Source organism: Thunnus maccoyii, chromosome 17 (genome assembly GCF_910596095.1).
Source record: "Thunnus maccoyii chromosome 17, fThuMac1.1, whole genome shotgun sequence".
Classification (NCBI taxonomy): Eukaryota; Metazoa; Chordata; class Actinopteri; order Scombriformes; family Scombridae; genus Thunnus; species Thunnus maccoyii.
Window position 1 is genome coordinate 19,347,889 of NC_056549.1, and position 20,501 is coordinate 19,368,389.

Sequence of the window (20,501 nt, forward strand, 5' to 3'; positions counted from 1 at the left end):
TGCTGATGAGAAACCTTAGCCTGGGCTAAGGCCGCTGTTCAGGCCAGTCAGTATGTTATCTTATGGGGATTTGAGTTTTTTGGTCCAGGGAGAGGCTCCATTCTCAGCTTTAAGAACTCTGTTTTCACGGTGCCCAACTAGTGGGGAGAAACAGAGGTCAGGTCAGGATCTCTACGAACACAGGACATATCAGTCATTCAGTGTGATCAGGACAAATCAAGAAAGCAGTGAGGAATGAGAGAGGAATGGGACAAGAAAAATTATGATAATGAATCTGGGTTGAAAAAAACCTGACACAGTTGTTGCTGCAATTTTCTGTAACTATTTAATAAGAGATTATGTCGGTGTATTATGACACATGTTTGAGTGGAAATGGTTGTTTTGCAGCAGCCCTCCTGCAAAGAGCCTGTTTGTGTCTGAACTCCCTCAGCACCTCAGCTGGAAGCGGATAAACTTCCAGAGTAGCCAAGACTGAGTCAAACATACCAGCAGTAAAACAGTCATCCTCAAGGGGCCCAAAGCAGAAGGATTAGTGAAATTGTTTTGGAGAATGGACCTGATGTTGTGCCAAATGAATTGATTTAATCTCTGGCTGTGGTGTGTGTATTTGCAGAAGGCCTGTAGAATATTTCTTAAATTTTTAGGGTTTGACAGTAACAGTTGCCCCAAACAACTGGGGTCAGATCTGGACCCCTACGTAACAGTTTAAGAGCAACTTGCAGGTTGAATATTTTATTGGATTTACGGTTCGTGTATCATAAAAATTATCCTGTGAAAGGATAAGGTATGATTTTATTAGTTTAACAAGACATAAAGGCAGAAATGAAGACAGAAAAGTTAGCATTTTGAGCAGCACCTTTAAAACAAGCTTGTTTTTCAATGTGTCATATTAGGTCACATAAGGGAGTCACTCTTCCTGTCCCAGCTGCAGTACACTGTGTGCTACTAAGTATTAATGAGTCTGAGTGGTTATCATTTAGTGAATTAGTATTTATATATTTCACTAGTTTTTTGCATTTTATCATTTTTCATCGTTGTGAGTAGCTAATTGTGTTTGTGCAGGCTGGACTAATTCCAGCCTGTCAGGACCTGAAGTCCACTTTCCTCGCAGGAAAAGCAGCAGCTAGATTTCTTGCAGGTGAAGAACAGTATTGCCAACTTAATTACTTTGTTGCTAGATTTAGTGACTTTTCAGACCCCTTTAGCGACTTTTTTTTTTTTTTTCAAAAAAAGCGGCTAGCAACAAATCTAACAACTTTTTGAATGGACCTTAACTCCTCTCCTTGAAGGGAGTTGCCAGCATTACTCAGTGAATGAGAGCTAGAGTTATGTTATTGGCAATATGATGAAGTTCAGGATGAGATGTTGAAGCCAGGACCGTGTGAGGCTCTCTGCCTCATCAGCTCCGCCTTCAGCAACAATGTTGCTCTGGCCCTGGAGATCAGAGATACAGCTCATGAAGACATGAACTGTTCTGGTAAGTCCTTGTTTCTAATGTTTTTAACTTCCAAATCAATCAGCATGCTTGCTTGAATTGAGAAGTAACATCTGTGTTCATTGTTGTTAGGCAGTGTAACTAACCTGTAAAACCACCAGTTGATGAGGGATAATGCTAACATTAGTTAGCTAACACTGTTAGCATTCTATTTTGTAAACGTGGTTGAAATGTCATTCAAACATCAATACATTCAGCCCAATTAGGCCATTATTACTCTTCTCATTCCTACCCATCATACTTTCTGGAATATTCACTGTTTTTCAGCAATTTGCTCCATTCAAATGTATGGGCGGAATGTTCAAAATGTACCTATTTTCACACTTTTTCATGCATTTTCAACTCTTAACTACTCATTCATACTTTAAGCTACAAACTGAAAACTTTTCACAATATTCAACTTTGTTTGAACCTTAGTTATAATGGACGTCAATTCGAAAAACATTCACACGCACTCATTTTCAACATCCTCCAAATCATTTAGCTAATCATTCACGTAGAAACTTAATTCAAACTTTAAACAGGTCACAAGACTTGGGACTTTCTAACATTAATGTAACATTTTAATTTATTTATTGGTTATTAAATAAAAAACCTGTCTCATGATTGTCTATCTCTGTGTGTGTTTTGATGTAGAGCCAGACAAAGATTGAAACATTTTGAAATAGCTAATTAATCATTGTGCAGCTTTGGCATATCAACTCTTCGTTTGACCATATATGTTTGAGATACATCCAGATACATCTTTTAAAAACTTGCATTCAGTATGTTTGTATGTATGTCTTACCTGATTCTTGTCAAAAATAGATATAGTATATTTCATACCATTTTTTTTCAGGTTAGTGGTTACCTGCTGTTACTCTATGGGCTCCTATCTTATGCCCGGTGCAAAGCGGTACCAAGACGCAAGTGTCTTTACTAGTTTAAGACCGACGCAGTTATCATTTTCCCATCCAGTGCCCATGTTGCTTAAATAGCAAATGCACTCGTGCCCATCTGAGCCTCCATGGGCATGTTGATCTTAAAATGAGGTGTGGTCAGGCACATTTTTGGCTCATTGCTATCTTGAGGCAGCAGAAAGAAATTACACGATTGACCAACAAAGACCTGGTCTGAAGTCAATGGCGCAGTGTTTCACTGTTATTTTAAGGGCGTATTATGAAGACAGTAATATGCACCTACATAGGCGGGTGCACAACGTACATTCTGCTTGTTACACACGCAGGATGCGCAGCAGCACACAAACGAAAGATTACATATAAAAGGATTACAATGTGAAAGATTATTATTGTGTACATCAACATATTTTAAAAAATACATGTCATAATGGTTAGTCATAATATATATCAGAATTAGCTAATCACAGTAATGACGGATGAAAGTGTCTAATTATTTGACCAAATTGTGGCAATACACGGAAGTATTTAAACAGACCTGTCAGGTTGAGGGTGTCTGTCAAGCCCCAGCAATCAGATTTCAACAACAGATAAGACACGGATCAACTTTCCTGCTTCATCAATACATGATAACATGAGGAACACATGGGGAAATAAATGAGGTGAAAACAATGATTAAACTAAAGAGGGAAATAAATCTGCACAGCTTCTAGCTGCTGCCAGCAGTGGGATCAGCACCTCAGAGAGCTGATCTTGTCCTAACAACTGTGTATGATGATTTTTTTACATGATTAAAATTAATGATTTAATTTCTGAACAATATTTAACAAATATTCTTTGACATTTTTGAGTTTACAATGATAAGGTTTCCATACCCTAAGCAATCAAAACCCCAGTGATTTTACCTGTTATTCCATTACTGAACAAAATGATTTTAAAGAGAACCAAAACTGTAATTAAAATAATAAATAAACTTTTTAAAAGAAAAAAAAAAAAGAAATTTGCAACAAATTAATGAACAGGGTCTTAAACTGGTGGTCCGGGACTGGCCACGGGAGGGTCCAGGAGCAGCAGGGGCCATTGTGCTTGTAATGGGTCATACACTTTCACTTTGTGCACAAGCAGATTCGGTTCCTCTGCAGCGAAGCGCTCCTTCTTACTTCTTGGCAAATGCGTCATTATAATAGCAATCTGCCAAGGTGCAAGCGCACCTCGCTTTTAAAGGGAATATGAGATGACACTGTAATATATTGTGTTTAACAGGGCTAGTTCACACAGCGCTTCACCTTCTGCAGCTGCCGTCTGTTCTGTCTTTAAGCTACATGAGAAACTACATGAGATGGAGAAAGATGGCCACATCATTAAAGTTCACCAACCTACAGAGTGGGTGAGTTCTATGGTAGCCACAGTGCGTAATGGCAAGATAAGAATCTGCATAGATCCAAGTGATTTAAATTAGGTTATAAAGAGGGAGCACCACCCCATGCGCACCATAGAGGAGGTTGTTTCCACAATGCCTGGTGCCAAAGTATTTTCAGTCTTGGATGCTAAGTCAGGATTTCTACAGATAGCACTGGATGAAGCATCATCCTTTCTTATGACCTTCAATACTCCGATTGGAAGGTACAGATGGCTGAGACTCCCATTTGGACTGAAATGTGCACCAGAAATTTCCCAACACATCATGGACGAAATGCTCAAGGGTATTGCAGGGACTGTAAGTGTGATGGATGATATTCTCATAGCGGCCCCCACGGTGGAGGAGCATGATGCAATCCTACACAGAGTAGTCAAGAGAGCAACAAGCTACAATCTGAGGCTCAACTTTAACAAATATCACATCCGTCAAGCATCAGTGCCATATGTGGGACATTTAATAATGGCTGGTCGTCTGAAACCAGACCCAGCAAAAGTTGAAGCAGTACAGTGCATGTCGCTGCCAACAGACAAAGATGGTGTCCGCCGCTTTTTAGGCTTTGTAACTTACCTGTCGAAGTTCATACCAAACCTCAGTGAAGAAGATGCTCCTCTGCGTCAGCTCCTCAAGAATGATGTAGAGTTTGCGTAGCAGCCAGCACAGCAACAAGCCTTTGATAAACTCAAGGGGTTGTGCACACATCCTCCAGTACTTAAGTTTTTTGATCCAGCAAAGCCTGTCGAAATATACTGTGATGCCAGCAGCAGTAGATTAGGTGCTGTCCTGCTGCAGGACAGCTAGCCTGTTGCTTTCTCATCGAGGTCACTGACTGATGCAGAAACGCCATATGCGCAAATTGAAAAGGAGATGCTCTCCATTGTGCATGCCTGTGTTAAGTTTCACAACTACATATTTGGAACACACGTCACAGTATACAATGACCACAAGCCTCTTGAAGATATCTTTAAGAAATCACTACTGTCTACCCCTATGCGCATCCAGAGAATGTGTCTTCGACTGCAATGGTATGACTTAACAGTCCGGTACAGGAGAGGAAAGGACATGGAGCTGCCTGACACGCTGTCCAGAGCACAGCTTCCAGAGAGCATGTCAGAGATGGATGACCTAGAGTGTGTCTCTATGCTCAACTTTGTTGCAGTTAGCAACCAGAAGTGCACAGAACTTCAGGAGTGCACAAAAAAAGAGCTAAGCTGTCTCTAGCAGACAATTCAGCACAGTTGGCCAGAACACAGATGGGAAGTGCCCATTCCTGTTCAGCCGTATTGGGACTCGAAAAGCCAGCTCGTGTTATCTGAGGGATTTGTCTACAAAGGACTATGTATAGTAGTGCCCCCCACCATGCGAGAGCACATGCTAAGGCTTATACACCAATCTCACTTAGGAATGGTGAAGAGCAAAAAGCGAGCCCGTGAAGTGCTGGCCAGGCATGAGTGCTGAAATCGAAGAAGTGGTCAGAAACTGCAGCAAGTGTGCTGATTTCCAGAACAAACTGCCCAGACAACCACTCAGACCAACAGAAACGCCACAGCTACCATTTGAGAAAGTAGCATCAGATCTGTTTGAGTTTGAAGGCAAACAGTACATCCTACTAGTAGATTACCACTCAAAATTTGTGGAAGTAGATGAACTGAAAGACATGCACAGACTCTGAAAGCTCAGTTCAGCAGGCATGGCATCCCTGTCATCCTACGGACAGACAATGGTCTGCAGTACTCCTCAGAGGAATTCAAAGACTTCTGTAAGAGTTATGGTATTACACACAAGACATCTTCACCACACACGCCACACTCGAACGGTGAAGAAGAGCGTGCAGTGCAAACTGTGAAAAGGCTTTGGTGTAAAGCACTAGACAAACACCTCGCACTGCTGGACTACAGAACTACTCCACTTGAGTCAGTAGGTCTTTCACGAACCAAACCAAACCTGAAGGCGAGGAACATCAGGGTCAGAGTAGACATCCGTGTAAACACAAAGCTGATCGCCCACAGGTCAAACCTGGGGGGCGACACATGGTCAAGATGTGGTTTGATCAATTTGACAAAAAACATTAAATCTGGTGAGGTTAGTTATATTTTCTGATGGCTCTCATCAGTAAAGTAGAAGAGTCTGGCGATGTGGAAGCCCAGCTCCAACACATACTGAAGGAGGAGGAGCACCAGACCCACATGACTCAAACTGCACAGGAAAAAGAAGATGATAATTAGGTGACAAAAGAGAATAATCATGTGTGACATCCATATAGGTTTTCATGAAAACTTTATAGTATTTATAGATTGTTCTTAACCACATGTAAGAATTTAGGTTCAAACTTCAACTTCAGAATGTTCCATTATTGTTTTCTTTATTTATTTTCTCACTATCCATACATATTTCCTGACAAGTCTTTGAATTTGCAGGTTTTCAAAAAGGTCCTCCTGCTGGATGCTTCCTTTAATAAATAGGCTGCAGTAATGTGCAGCAGATACAGACAGATGTATGGATGACTGCATTGATATTAAAATCCCGGAATGTTTTGTTATTTGTAACTGTCTAATGAACATACAAAAAACACAAATACACCCAAAACACGCACATAGAGCTTATCTAGTCACACTCCAGTACTCCTCCAGTCCCCACAGCCTCCTTACTGACCTTGCGTACTTTCTGGAAGTAAAGCCCCAGCAAGGCATGGAGCCAGAAGGCCAGCTGAGTGAGGTAGAAAAACTTCCCGTGAAACCTGGAGCAAAAATACACAGACAAAAAATAAGAGAGACAGAAAGCATGAGAAGAATACACAGCTTCCACATGGATACATTCCTTGTCTGGGTTTTTTTTTCTATGCATATGTGCACGTTGAAAAAACAAACCTGTAGACATGGCAAAGTAATCAGGATTCTCCAGCAAAAACATGTTAAACTGTGTTTAATTAGTTATTCTTAATGCATTTTAAGGTATGTGGAAGAGCAGAAATGATTAGTCGATCAATAAAAAGTAATCAGCAACAACTTGTTTAATTGATGCCAAACTTGTTTGTTTAGATGCCAAAAAATCACTGATTTCAGCATCTCAAATGTGAATATAACTAGTCTTCTATGATAGTAAATTAATATATTTGGGTTTTGGACAGTTGGTTGGACAAAAGAGATCTGAATATGTAAACTCATAAATCTGTAATAAACATTGTATTTTGGTTAGGCGCCTATTCAAATGCTGAAACTTTAGAGTGTATAAGGGCTTAGAATACTATGCGTCAAGTATATGATGGCCATTCCAATGCTCAATTATGTCTCATAAATTTTTGGGCAATGTTTGGGTTGATACCGTTTGTTACACAGATTTGGTGCAAAATTTAACCATTTTTCACCACTCGAGAATTGATAAAAATCCTTAACCTTGAGGAACACCATAGAAAACTTTATACTGTGATTTGGCATCAAAAACTTATGACATTTGGAGATTTCTGTGATAGTTGCATTTTTGGCTGGCGAGCACTTCTGTTCTGGAAATTGCTCAGAAACCCCCTTATCTTCTCAGATTGCAGGTTTTTTTGAATTGGGAATAGTTTTCTTTGGGGTGTGTTCAACAACAGATGATTCCAGTAAGTGTAACTGTTTACATGATGTCAGTAATTGGATATCTTTCAGATTGTGATAAGACAGTGTATTCAGTTGGAGAGAGATGGGAGAGAGGTTCATTGAGACAGCCAGAGGTTCAGGGTAACGTTCAGATCTACTGAGAGGTCCTGTGGGTGAGTCTATTTTGTTTTTGTAGAGAAATTTCATGTAATCTCTGATTTAGCCAGACTGTTTGCTTCAGTAATTTTTAACATTAGACAACTCTTTCATTAGTGAGGTCTAACAATCTTGTCTATAATTTATGTTTTACTTCAGGTAAAATGGCTTAATTTCAGTATTTGAACTACCTATTTCTGATCATCACTGTGTGTTGTTTGATGCCAACCTAACCGTATCCAAGACTAAAAGGTGATTCTTGGTTCAAAAGAGGTTCCTAAATGACAAGGCTGAAACAATGTTTTCTAATATGATGAGATCATTTGAGCCATACAGCTGTGACTGCTCTTTAAATGACATGGTTGGAAATTTCAACAATGCACTGTCATCTGCTTTAAATACTGCTGCTCCACTAAAAGTTAAAAAGAGGTCAACTGACAGAATCTCCTCATGGTTAAACAACAATAGTGTTAATGAGATCAAGAGAATCTGTCAGGCAGCTGAAAGAAAATGGAGGAAAACTAGGCTCACAGTTCACTATAATGTATACAAAGAAGCCATGACTGTGTATGGCAAAGCAATACATCTGGCAAGAAAGGATTACTTTTCCAAGATTATTACAGAGAATGATGGGAATCATATTATTTTGCACTATTTAGCAGCTACTCAACACTGCCCCAACCCACCTGCAATTCTCTGCATCAAAATATTATTATTATTATTATTATTATTATTATTATTATTATTATTATTATTATTATTATTATTATTATTCAGATTGTATAAATACATCTCAATGAATATTTTGAATATATTTCTTATTTATTAAGATTCATTAATGCAAATTACTCTCCCAATAGGTGTCTCACTATTTGCAGTCATGATCAAACTGGTAATGTGTAACCTTTTGTATTATAAGCCCAAATTTTTCAATGTAAATATACAGGGTTTTTTGTATATTTTCTATATACATTTACAAGTTCTCTACAAATTCTGTGATGCTGATCTTTTCCATTTTCCTCAATAGCTGAGTGTTGCCATTGTTGCAGGATCACTTTTTGGTAGGTCCATCTCAATAACAACAATGATCATATATTCAATTCTTACTACTCTTCAATATCTATCAGAAATATACACAAAATACAACATCTGTATGATTATCTTTACTAGAAAGCCACCAGCAGGCCCTTCACTGTAGTTTAGTAAAATTCACATATTGTAACCAGCATTTCATGTCTTCATCTGATCGTGAAGCTTTTTAGACAAGCACGACAAACCTCTTATTGTTACACGAGAAACCGGAATATTCATTTAATATTAAATCAAATTTTTAGCACCTGCACCACTGTGTTTTTGATGTTTTTGTTTCTGTTTTTCTATCAGGTTCTTGTAACGTAGTTGTAAAGTAAGTTTTAGAGTGTTAAAACTATATCTTTTTCTTTTTTCACACAGGACCAGATCTTTCATGTGCCCTCCCTCCTGTAGAGCAAGGTTAGAGATTCCTTCAAGTGGTTATCTTGACATTTAAAGCACAGACTAAACCATTCTGTGGATCACTTTGTATAGAAAGATCTAATACCCATTGTTTTTTAAACTCCATTCAGAATGGACCTGTGATTATCCCACCCACGTTCGTAAGCTGATTACACCTTTTGTTTTTACAATTACGTTATATCTGTATGTGTATTTATTTATTTATTTATTTTTGACATTTGATGCTCATCTAGACCAAACTACAATTTGTACAATTGTAGAAAAATTTCAAATGTCTATTGCTAACAATTTCAATACTTTGTCCAGAATGCTGGACAGACTGGTTTGACAGAGATGATCCCAGTGCAACTGGAGACTGGGAGACCCTTAATGATCTTCGCAAGGAGAACCCAGGAAAGATCTGCCCTAAACCAGTGGATATCGAGGCCCAAACTCTTTCTGGTCTCAGTGTGGCTCAGGCAGGTGATCTCCACACTCAGTAAGTACGGTACCAGGATGAATAATTTGAATGTGTTTCATGCAGTGATTCATATTTTTCGTATTGATCTACTGAATGTGTTGCATTAATGTTGTTTGTTTGTACTTTTCATATTCTATTCTACTGTATTTTATTCTGTACTTGGTAACCACTGAGCATCAGGATAACACAGCGTACACAGCAACACATTTTATGCAACTGAACAATTATTAAAAGGATGCAATATACACATTTATGTTAATTGTTAATTGGGTCTAATTCTCCTCTATTTAGAGACTATCCTCTCATTTGTCAGTCACAATATTGCATGTGTAATATCCAAAATGTCTTAAAACAATCAGCAAAAGGTTTAACTATTCATTATGTTTTATTCCACACGCATCTGGCAGTCCATGCAAATAAAATGCATGCAGATGCACAAATCTATTGTATTATTTCAGTAAGTATAACTCTGTGTTTCTTCTTTCAGATCAGACCCAACTGTAGGATTCATTTGCAAAAACCAGGACCAACCCACAAAGATGTGTAATGATTATCGTGTTCGTTTCAGCTGTCATCCCCCTTTCTGCGGTGGAGGAGGTACTGTATGAGCACGTTCTTTATGTTGCTAATGCACATTGGATTTCTCCTTCTCTTTCATTGTTTATGTGCGTAAGCATTCATTTAGGATGGGGCTTCAGCTCGGCAGTTTCCCACCAGTCACCCACTTTCTCTTGATTTATTACTCCCTACAGTATGCTGGACCAAGTGGTATAACCGTGACAATCCCAGTGGAACTGGGGACTGGGAGACTTTGAGTGATCTGAAGACAGAGAACACAGAACAAATTTGTGACTTCCCTCTGTACATAGAAGCTGTTACCACTGATACACTGACCCCAGCCATCTCTACAGGGGAGATCTTCCATCTGTAAGTTGCCTTATAGGGAAAGAATGTAAAAGTTTACATGAAGTAATTTTAAAAAAAAACATTCAAAACTTCTCAACAATTCTTTACCAGATATTTGATCATCATCAATAGAACTATTCCTTAAATAGTAAATGGAAACTTTGTTGAGGAACATTTACATTAAATTTGTTGAAATTTTAATCCCATGAGGAAACTGGGTAATAGGCACATAGTATCTGAAGTTTTTAAAACAGCTGAGCCGTTACTTCATTCTTGTTCTAATAGCTTTAAATGATAAAATACAGTCTGTGTATTCTGAGGAGTAAGAAATATGAATACACCAATCAATTATTGCTTCCAATTTACAATTCCACTCTTTTATTTTCATAAAAATTTAACATTTAAAAAGACATCTGCTCATACAAAATGACCTCAAACAGTAACTATTTTTACAAAATAGATCATGCTCTTGTCATTTTCAAACAATAATTTATGGTTTTAGCAATGTACCTCGTTAAATAGAAGTTCTTTGAAATTTTTTGAACAAACAAAAAACATTTTGCGCTGAATAGCATACTGACTTATTTATCTCTTTGAATCATTTTTCAGTTACAACCCAACTCAGGGATTTGTTTGCTGCAAAGAGGACCAGAAATCTGGCACTTGCCACGACTACAAAGTTCGGTTTGGGTGCCCATGTGAATATTAAACCCTGATCACGATGGGGAGAGAAGACATTCAGATTCTTATTACTTTAATTTTCATCAGATGTTTCTTTTCTTTTCTGATGTTGTTTTTAACTTGTTTTTAATGGGCCTTTTTCACAGTGGACATTTTGAATTATAGGAAAAGCACAGGTCTTACAAATAACATTAATGATAGCTCTGTTGTATTCGAGCATCCCATTATGATGATGTGACAGTGCGCCAGCATGCACAATACCAGGACCCTGAATCCAAAGCAGCTAAATGTAATTCAGCAATAATTCATTTTTTTGTTTACATCTGTGCTTTTCCTACCTGGACACTTCACAATGTCTTCCATGCTTTATCAGTCTATCTTTTCTTTTTAGTGATTATGGAATCATTATCTTATATGACTACTGTAAGGATCAAATCAGCAGCAATAAAATTACTAAAAAAATGTTGTGTGTGTATGAATGTTCCACTCATAACAACTCCACTCAGCTGAAAGTTTTACTAACAAGCTTACAGGCTTACGTGATATTATGGTTTTCTATGAGACTTATGTGTTTTTAACAGATGGTGAGAACTAATTTGGTATATTGACAGTGGGAGGTGCTGAACAGCAGTGCCATTCAATGGAAATATAGGAATGTGGGAAAGCATAAGTCAGTGAATCTGAGTTCTATATCTAGGTTTACACGCAAGCACAATTATAAAAAGTACATTTGGTTTTAATTTGTCTTCTCTTCTTCAACCTATAGCTTCCTTTCTATTAATAGCAGTCTGTGTTTCTAGTGTTTGCACACACACACATACACACACACTGAGGGGACCAAGGTGATACAAGGTGATTCCTGCTACCTTGACACTGTCAACAACATCATACTGTGGGGGCACCTTAGAGGGCATTTCATCATGTGGGGGCACCTTAGAGGGCATTTTATTATACTGTGGGGGCGGTTGTGCGATTTATGCCAGATTTATGTGAGTCAGATCTTAAAATTGAGGAATTGGATTCAGTTATCTTAAAGATGGCTTTAAACAAGGTTTTAATCCAGTAAAGACAAAAGAATATTAGATCATTGTGAGGCCTATCACATTGCTTGGTACTGATTATAAAGTACTCTCTGGGGCTATTGCTGCTAGGCTGAGGAAAGGTATTTCGACCATAATGAATGAGACACAATCAGGATTTTTGAAAGGAAGGTCAATTCATAATAACATAACACATGTATTAGATTTACTTAATTATAGCTGTACGATTCTGGAAAGTGGCTTTTATTTTTAGGTTTATATGAAGCATTTGATTCTGCTGAACATCTTTTCATACTGAAAAGTCTGCATTACTTTGGATTTGGAGAGAGATTTATAAATGTAATTGGAATACTATATAATGTAATCAATAGCTCTGTAGCTTTAGGACATGGCACTTGTTTTAAAATTTGAGATTAAGAAGGGAATGCGTCAGTCATTTAATGCAATTGGGACAAATCAAGAAAGCAGAGAGTGATGAGAGGAATGGGAAAAGAAAAATTATGATGAATCTTGCTTTGAAAAAAACCTGAAACAGTTGTTGCCAAACTTTTCTGTAACTATTTAATAAGAAATGACGTCAATGTATTATGAAACATGTTTGAGTGGGGGTTTATATTCATGGGAGTCTCTCTTCAGTGACCGTAGGAATTGTTTTGCTGCAGTCTTCTTGCGAACAGCCTGTTCGTGTCTGAATTCCCTTGAGCACCTCAACTGGAAGCAGATAAACTTCCAAGGTACACACTAAAAAAAATGTTACTTAATAGCACTAAAAGTGGTTCTTTGGCTCGTAATCATAGGGGAACCGTTTTTGGTGCTATACAGCTCCTATCTTTAAAGGTTCTATATCCCACTTTTGCCAGATGGTGCTGCATAGAATCATTTGCGGTGCCATATAGCACTATATTGCTTCAAAAAAATGGTGCTCAATATTGCCCGAAAGTGGTTCTATGTCTGGTAATCATAGGGGAACTTTTTTTGGTGCTATATAGCACCTTTGTCAAATGGTGCTACAAAGAACAATTAGAAGTACCATGGGGTTGGTGTTAATAGACACATGGGTAAAATTAGTAAGATTGGGTGTCCGACTTTCCTTAAAACTTGATATAATGAATATGGGGTGAGTGTTAATTGAGAAACGGGTAAAATTAGTAGGATTGGGAGTTAGTCGAAAAATGGGTAAAGTGAGTGGGGTGGGGGTGTTGAAAAATGGGTAAAATGCAAGCAGTGGGTCCTCGCGTCTTTCCGCACGTCAGGCCGCGGCAAAGTCGAAGGGATTCTGTCACGGGCATGTAGATGTCTTCAGACCCGGGCTGTTTTCAGACAGTGCAAGAAGGAGATAAACATCCCTCCATTTCGTAGGGGGCGCTATTCAGCCAGTTTACATCACTGACTGAATATTGTCATGAGGATGTGTTCAGGCCGGGACTCTTATCAAACACGCAAAGTTTGCACTAAAGTTATAGCAATTTCCTTTGTCATGGCAAAACATCAAAACTCAACGCCACGCCACGGCCTAAAAAGAAAATAAACTTTTATTTACATACACACACACATAAAGCATTTAAATATGTATGTGATAAATTGTTGTCTTTAATAAACAGTTACTTGAACATTTTTCAGTATGCTCCTAAATTTCTGTGTGCTCCTAATTTTTTTCATTTAGGAACACATGTACTCCTCGACAAAAAAGTAAGCATTGAACACTGCTGTCAGATATGTAGAGACAATAAGTAACTGCAGCTGGATACAGAAAAATACTCATATATTTGAATGGAGAGTGTGAGCGAACCACTAGTTGCTTGGGCCCTAATAAAGGAAAAACTGCAGTACAGAGCTACAAATTTTAGTTTTGATTTTATTTTTCTGCAGCACTTTATCACTAAACTGTCACTCTCACTCCATTTTTTCCCTTCCCCTCATAGGTCATCCCCACTACTGAATTATACATATAAAACTCATAATTATTGTAAAATAAATGATAATAACACCAAACTTCATACAAAGTTTGTATATAATGTACTGTATGTATATAGACCTTTCTGCTGTATCCTTCAAAAATGAGCTGCATTTAACCGTGACACCCATCCCCCCATTTTCTTCCCTCCTTCTCCCTCTCAGCTGGAGAGCAGGATTTCAGAGTACTCTTCTTGTGAAATATCCTCATAAATCCCATGACTATGGCCAAATCTTACATTAAAAATCATATTGTAGTAGGAATTTTCATCACAAATCCATTGATACAGGTTTGAAAGTGGTCTGACTTATAGTTTAGATGTCAGACGCCCCAGTTTGGCACAAAGTCCATGCCCAGAGATTGCCTCCCCACTGGTTTACATTGTAAGGTGCGATGTGGCACTCCAACTTTCGGGGCTTACAAAATCTAAACTGTTCGAGTTATTACAAAGTTTTTAATAACTTTTGTTCAGCACGGTGTGATAAGTCATGTATTAAAGTTTGAAGCAAATACCATTAACGCCCTAGGAGATAGCGTTTGATCGAGATCCAAAATTGGCACAAAGTCATACTTTCATGGGTGTATTGCGGACTTCCTGTTGGATTTAGGTCAGGGGTGTCAGCATATGATTTGAAGGTCTTGTTGAGACGAATAATTGAGTTTTGGTTTGATCTTTCTACGACATTCCTACGGGCCGTAGGTGGCGCTATAGAGCACATTTTAGCACTTTGGGGGATCATTTTTACATTTTATCAAATTTTTCACCAGACCTGATGTGAGTGCCAAATTTGGTGAGTTTTTGAACATGTTTAGGGGGTCAAAAGTGGCGATATAATAAAGAAAGAAAGAAAGAAAGAAAGAAAGAAAGACAGAAAGAAAGAAAGACAGAAAGAAAGAAAGAAAGAAAGAAAGAAAGAAAGAAAGAAAGAAAGAAACAGAACAGATACAAGAGGGTCTTCGCCCCTTTGGGGCTCAGGCCCTAATTAGTAAGGTTGGGTGTCACTCAAAAAATGGGTAAAATGAATAAGAGGGGGTGTTACTCGAAAAATTGGTGAAGTGAGTAAGGGCGGGCGGTGTTGCTTGAAAAATTGGTAAAATGAAAAGAGTTTCCGAAACTGAAAAAATGAATATGGGATGAGTGTTAATCGAGAAATAGGTAAAATTGTTTAAATTGAGTGCTAGCCGATAAATTGGTAAAGTGACTAAGGGGGGGGGGCATCCCTGTAAGCAGGTCTCCTATTGGCCCACAGGCTTAGTCCTACATTAGATTTTCTGAACAAAATAAAGAACTAGTCAAGAGCTTTTAACATTAGAATGAGTGTGAGTGAGTGAGTAAGTGAAACTGAGTAATACATACACTCGCAAACTAAGTTGTGTACTCTGCTACAGTCTACTCACAGATTGAGTTGTACTCTCTTTTTACTGTGACAGGAAGTCCAGCTGCATCCTTCAATTTCAAAATAACACACTCCAAAAAGGTCAATGCCTTTTTCAGTCCTTAAGGATACTGGATTCCAAACACGAAATATACGCACAGGAGGAGGCCCAGTGCCATTGAGATGTCCTCACTCTCTTCTGTGATCAACTGACCATTTAATGTGAGCACAATGTGGTCATACTGCATAGGGTGACCCTCCCTGCAGCCTTTAAGCACCATCTTCTGTGTTGAGATGCCAGGAGTGCTAGTCTGAGCATGGCCCTGGGGGAGAGTGAATAATAGCATTAACCATCATCTCTCACATTTATTTGAAAGGCAAATCTTATGAGTTAACATTAAAATTTTACTACTTTCATACAACTGCTCAAATACTTTTGCCATTAAATGTAAATTAACGTAATTTTCTTTCCACTTTGATAGAATAGTTTGTGTAGACCAACAAAAAAAACTAATGCTTGCATGTGAAATAATTTTATAGCATAACAAAATGCGCAAGAGGTGTAGTGCTTTGATTAAATTGTGCTTCACACACCATAGTCAACTGTTCATGGCTCACCTCAACTTCAAACAACAACCCTGGGTCCTCCTTGAACAGTGCAGGCAAGAGCAGAATGGCCGCTTCCAACTGTAGGCCTTAATACAAAATAACTTCATTAATTTAACATAACATGGTGGATGCTTTTACCCAAAGTGCATTACAGTACATATGGTTTTTAAAGTCTGTGTAACGGAAGATCAGAGATTTCTTTCTAAACACATTATACATGTTAAGAAAATAATTGCTAAAATGTGCTGTCAGGTGGAAACCTCGTATCTCCATATTTCTTAATTTTTATTTTTTTAAATCACTGCTATTGGTCACCCTTTACATCTGTCTGTGGGTTTTACAAATATTTGCCTGATGAAAAGTATTAAAAAGAGCTTGTGACTAAATCTCGTTACTCCATTGGAACCTATAACTGTTGGCAAAACCTCAGCTCCACCCTGCCTCCATCTTGAAAGAAGTGATGCACACAGAAGAGCGGCAGGGTGATGAGGTGATTTCGTCTTTCTTCATCTGAGGTAAATGGCTCAATAAAATGTTTTCAAATTAGCCCTAGGTTGTTGTAAACTCAGTTAAAGTACATTTTGTGGAGTGATGGTTATGGGTACCAAAACCGCATTTCTATCCTCAGCAATGCTCTTTTGAGGTTTTCCACAGAGATGAAGAAGGTAGTCACTCAGAAGTTCCCGGAGAAGGGACACACACAGATGGAGTGTGACTCAGTGCACAGTGTCATTGAGAGGCGTCTGCGAAACCAGGAAATCAATGTCCCAGCTGAATACGTTGCCCTGATGGAGAGCACATGGTCCAAGCCCAGCCTGTATCAAGTCAGATATGTAGACCATAACCACTTCCAAGACTTCATCAAACTGAGGCTCTGCAAGTCTATCCGCCCAGGGATCAAACCCCGTCACCCCACTGTCCATGATGTCCGAGCCATCAGGTAACTATCAGACTAAAACCAAGTCTCTCTCACCAGTCCAGGTCAAAAGTCATGATGTTGCACATTTACTTGCTGTTCAATCTGTTATGTGATATTATACATTGTACTGTATATAAACTGATGATGTTGTGTAAATGGTGGTGTTCAAACTCTGTCACTTTTTCTTTTTGTATGTTATTAGGTACAACCTCAATGGGACGATGTACTTCAAGATCCAACAACTGGACTCCATTTCCAAAGCACCAGCTCCGACACAGCACCTCAGACACACTTGCAGTCATACCACTCTACACAGAGAGCCAGAAGATCAAGGAGATGAAATACAAAGACCTCAAGGAGGTCATACCAAAAGACTTCCACAGCTTTTATGACAACCTGAAACACTAGGAAACACAATACTCACACACACTCAGTCACTCACATGCAGTTATCTACACACACAAACACACAAAGCAAAGCACTGTTAATAAATTGTTGATGATTGTTGATATATTTGATACATTGTTGTGGATAGATAAATTGTTGTAGGAAGTTATAGATAAAATGTTAATGTTCATTGTGTGTTTGTTGTTGTTAGTGCAGTGTCACTTCATTTTATGATGGACTACCTGTTTTTTATATCTACTGAACATTAAATAATGTATTTATTTATTTATTGTTGGTGTGCCATTGTTATATTAAATGCACATTTTCAAAAAAAAAAAAAAAAGATTGTGTCTGTCTAATGCATGTAATCAACAAGGTTGTACTACATTACCTGTGAGTATTGTGTTAGAAAATACTCTAGTATTATTCATAATAGTCTTGCATTCACTTAACCCTATTGCTGTTTTGTACACCCTCCAGTAACTTCATTCAACTGTAGAATACACAGCATTAGTAGAAAGTCTCTAGTTGTTTGCTATGCAAGAGCTGCAATGCACAGCTAAATAAAGAACTGGTTGAGGAAGTACAGTGTTTTCTTTATGCAAGAAACACCAAGTCTGTAAAAGCTAATGTTTTATGTATTTGAGGCTTGAGACGTGGGAGCAGAGAAGAACACAGGCAAACCACGGTAGGTTGGAGTGCAGTTTAGTCTAGCATTTGCCGTCTGGCCAATACTGTCTTCAAAAATCTGTTCATAGCACTTAATCTTTATAACTAGAGATTTTGGCCAACTGTATTCCACAACAGGAAAAACTGAGTGCACACATAGCTACAATAAACATTATAACAAGTAAGTTGATGATAATGTAATGTGATGCACTTACTGCCTGAGATGCGGCTGTTCTATTCAATGACGGACAAAACACACATCTCCACATTCACTGGTCCAAAAGCTGGTAACTCCATTTGAGCTTGCTTTTGGTAAAATATTAATGATATAATTACACATTTAAGTATCTGACCATATATAAAGACACAATACCAACTGTGAGGACGCAGTGTTCAATTATTTAAAAAACACAGGGTTTTTTTCATTTCCTGAAAAGTAATGTTTTTGGACATAGAAGTTTTGCGCCCGACAGCGACGATATCATCCATGTTGCTTGCCTTACGCCTTACCTAAGGCTTATTTTAAATTGTGTATTTTTATACAGGAGTTTGGTATGAGTGTTAACTCAGAAGCTGTTCAGTTCGGCCGTGCTTTCAGTGCCTTTGGCGCCTTCAGCGGATATGCCCCCAGCGTTTCAGGGCAGAGAATACTCCTTATTCATCCATGATTTTTAAACATAATTTTATATACTTGGCGATTTTTTTAATCATTCAAATTTGGCTGGGTGGTTAATTACACATTTTTCTGTTTCTATTATTGCTTTATGTGTAAAAAAAAAAGTCGGTTTGCAGGTCGGGTCAGGTTCAGGTGGTTGATTAACGCATATTTGCACGAGTTGGGCAGTGTGGTTTCGCTCTCACTGGTCAGTGGCCATAGTGCAGCAGAAGCCTCTGTGTGTGTGTCTGTGTGAGCGAGCAAGCGTACATACACAGCTTTGGTGAAACATGGTGCAAAACACCATGTTAGAGATCTTTTATGTAATTATGAAAAGCGTAAGCAAGGAGAAAGACATCACCTGCAATAGTCTCACACCGCAGGCATGCCAGCGCGAGCACCAGGATGTTGACTGCACCACATTTAACGGCCACAGATGTCACTAATGAGAAGTAATTTCTGATTCCTACATACAGAACCTTTAATGGACTGATAATGGACACCGTGTCCCTTACATATTCACACAGCCCTATTATGTGCCATTGACATCAAAGCAAATTCCTAGTGCACTTATACTTGGTGACTAAAGTGTTTTCTGATTCTGTTCATCACTGCAATCAAACAGATTATTAATTTTAAGTCAATCTGAAGTTGCAAATAACTTAGTATATCTCACATGCCGATGAAGCAGTGTGATGTACAGGTTGTCCTCTTGATCCGTGTTTGCACCAAGGGTGTGGAAGTCAGATTCCTCCCCTGGTGTAATGGCCAACTACTGAGTTGTTGATTGGACACCATGAGCATGCGGATGCTCAGAGAAGCACCAAGTTTTGTAGAGTCTTCCACACAATTTCCACTGACTGCAGTACTTCACAATATATATAACTTTTAAAATAACTGGGATTTCCTCAGCATGCACAAGGTCAAGAATTAAGAAGTCTCCAGTGGTGTATTTGACTCTGTCGTAGAGCAGTTGTTGAGTTGTCTCACTCAATTCAGCTGTGTCCTCTGCAATAATCTCTCCAAGCTCAGAGGGTAGTGCATGCAAAGGTATCTCTATTAAAGAGTATGGGACATCTTCGGAAACAAGGTTTCCAGTTGATTGTGCTTCCTAGCACTGGCGCATTTGATAGCGCCTTGGATAAGGCTTCCAATCAAAAAAGGTGAGAGTCGGAAAAGGGTCAGTTTTTCAACTGCTTTTCCTGGGATGACACCTTGGTGCAGAGCAGATGGCTTCAGCAAAACAGGTCTGTGAGTGACATCGTTTTATCCAAAGGGGAACTGTTGTAGCTGGTCATTAAACTGCTGCGGTGTCACCAGTCTTTCATGGCTAAGCTTTAGCAAGACTAATTTCAGGACCTGTGAGATGGCCCCTTCAAGAATATCATGCATCAAGTCAGGTGGAAAGGATTCAGTAACCTCAAAATGAGGCAGTTTATCAAAAGGGCAACGTCCAGTAACACCATACAAAGATCTACCATTTGGCACTTGTAAATGTCTATGGTGTGTGTCAGGAGTCCAGAGAATACACCAAATTTCCTCAGTTTTGTTACCAATGTCACTGTGGTGGCACAGACAGTAACGGCAGATCTGTCCCTGACTAAAACAAGTATTCAAGCCAGCCAAAGAATGGGCTGATAAATTATCAGCACAAATGGAAATCACAGAGCCTCTGAGAACACGGGACTGGTCTTCAAAGTCAACTGATACACCACGGCACTGAAGTTCACAAATGTCACAAAGAAGAGGATGCAAAATCGGCTCATAACCATACCCCGGAAGCCATCAGTTTCTGACAAGTACAGCCACATG

General features: G+C 38.7%; 1 protein-coding gene across 1 annotated transcript; it reads left to right on the top strand.

The window, feature by feature from the left end:
- Positions 1-1,375: 1,375 nt before the first annotated feature.
- Positions 1,376-11,522, top strand: LOC121882835. Its single transcript, XM_042391286.1, has 11 exons — positions 1,376-1,477; positions 3,655-3,778; positions 7,453-7,556; positions 8,400-8,431; positions 8,567-8,600; positions 8,992-9,030; positions 9,144-9,173; positions 9,340-9,511; positions 9,981-10,090; positions 10,246-10,420; positions 11,009-11,522. Exons 4-11 carry the CDS (start codon positions 8,420-8,422, stop codon positions 11,106-11,108), a joined length of 672 nt encoding a protein of 223 aa, XP_042247220.1. The 5' UTR covers positions 1,376-1,477; positions 3,655-3,778; positions 7,453-7,556; positions 8,400-8,419; the 3' UTR covers positions 11,109-11,522.
- Positions 11,523-20,501: the final 8,979 nt, after the last annotated feature.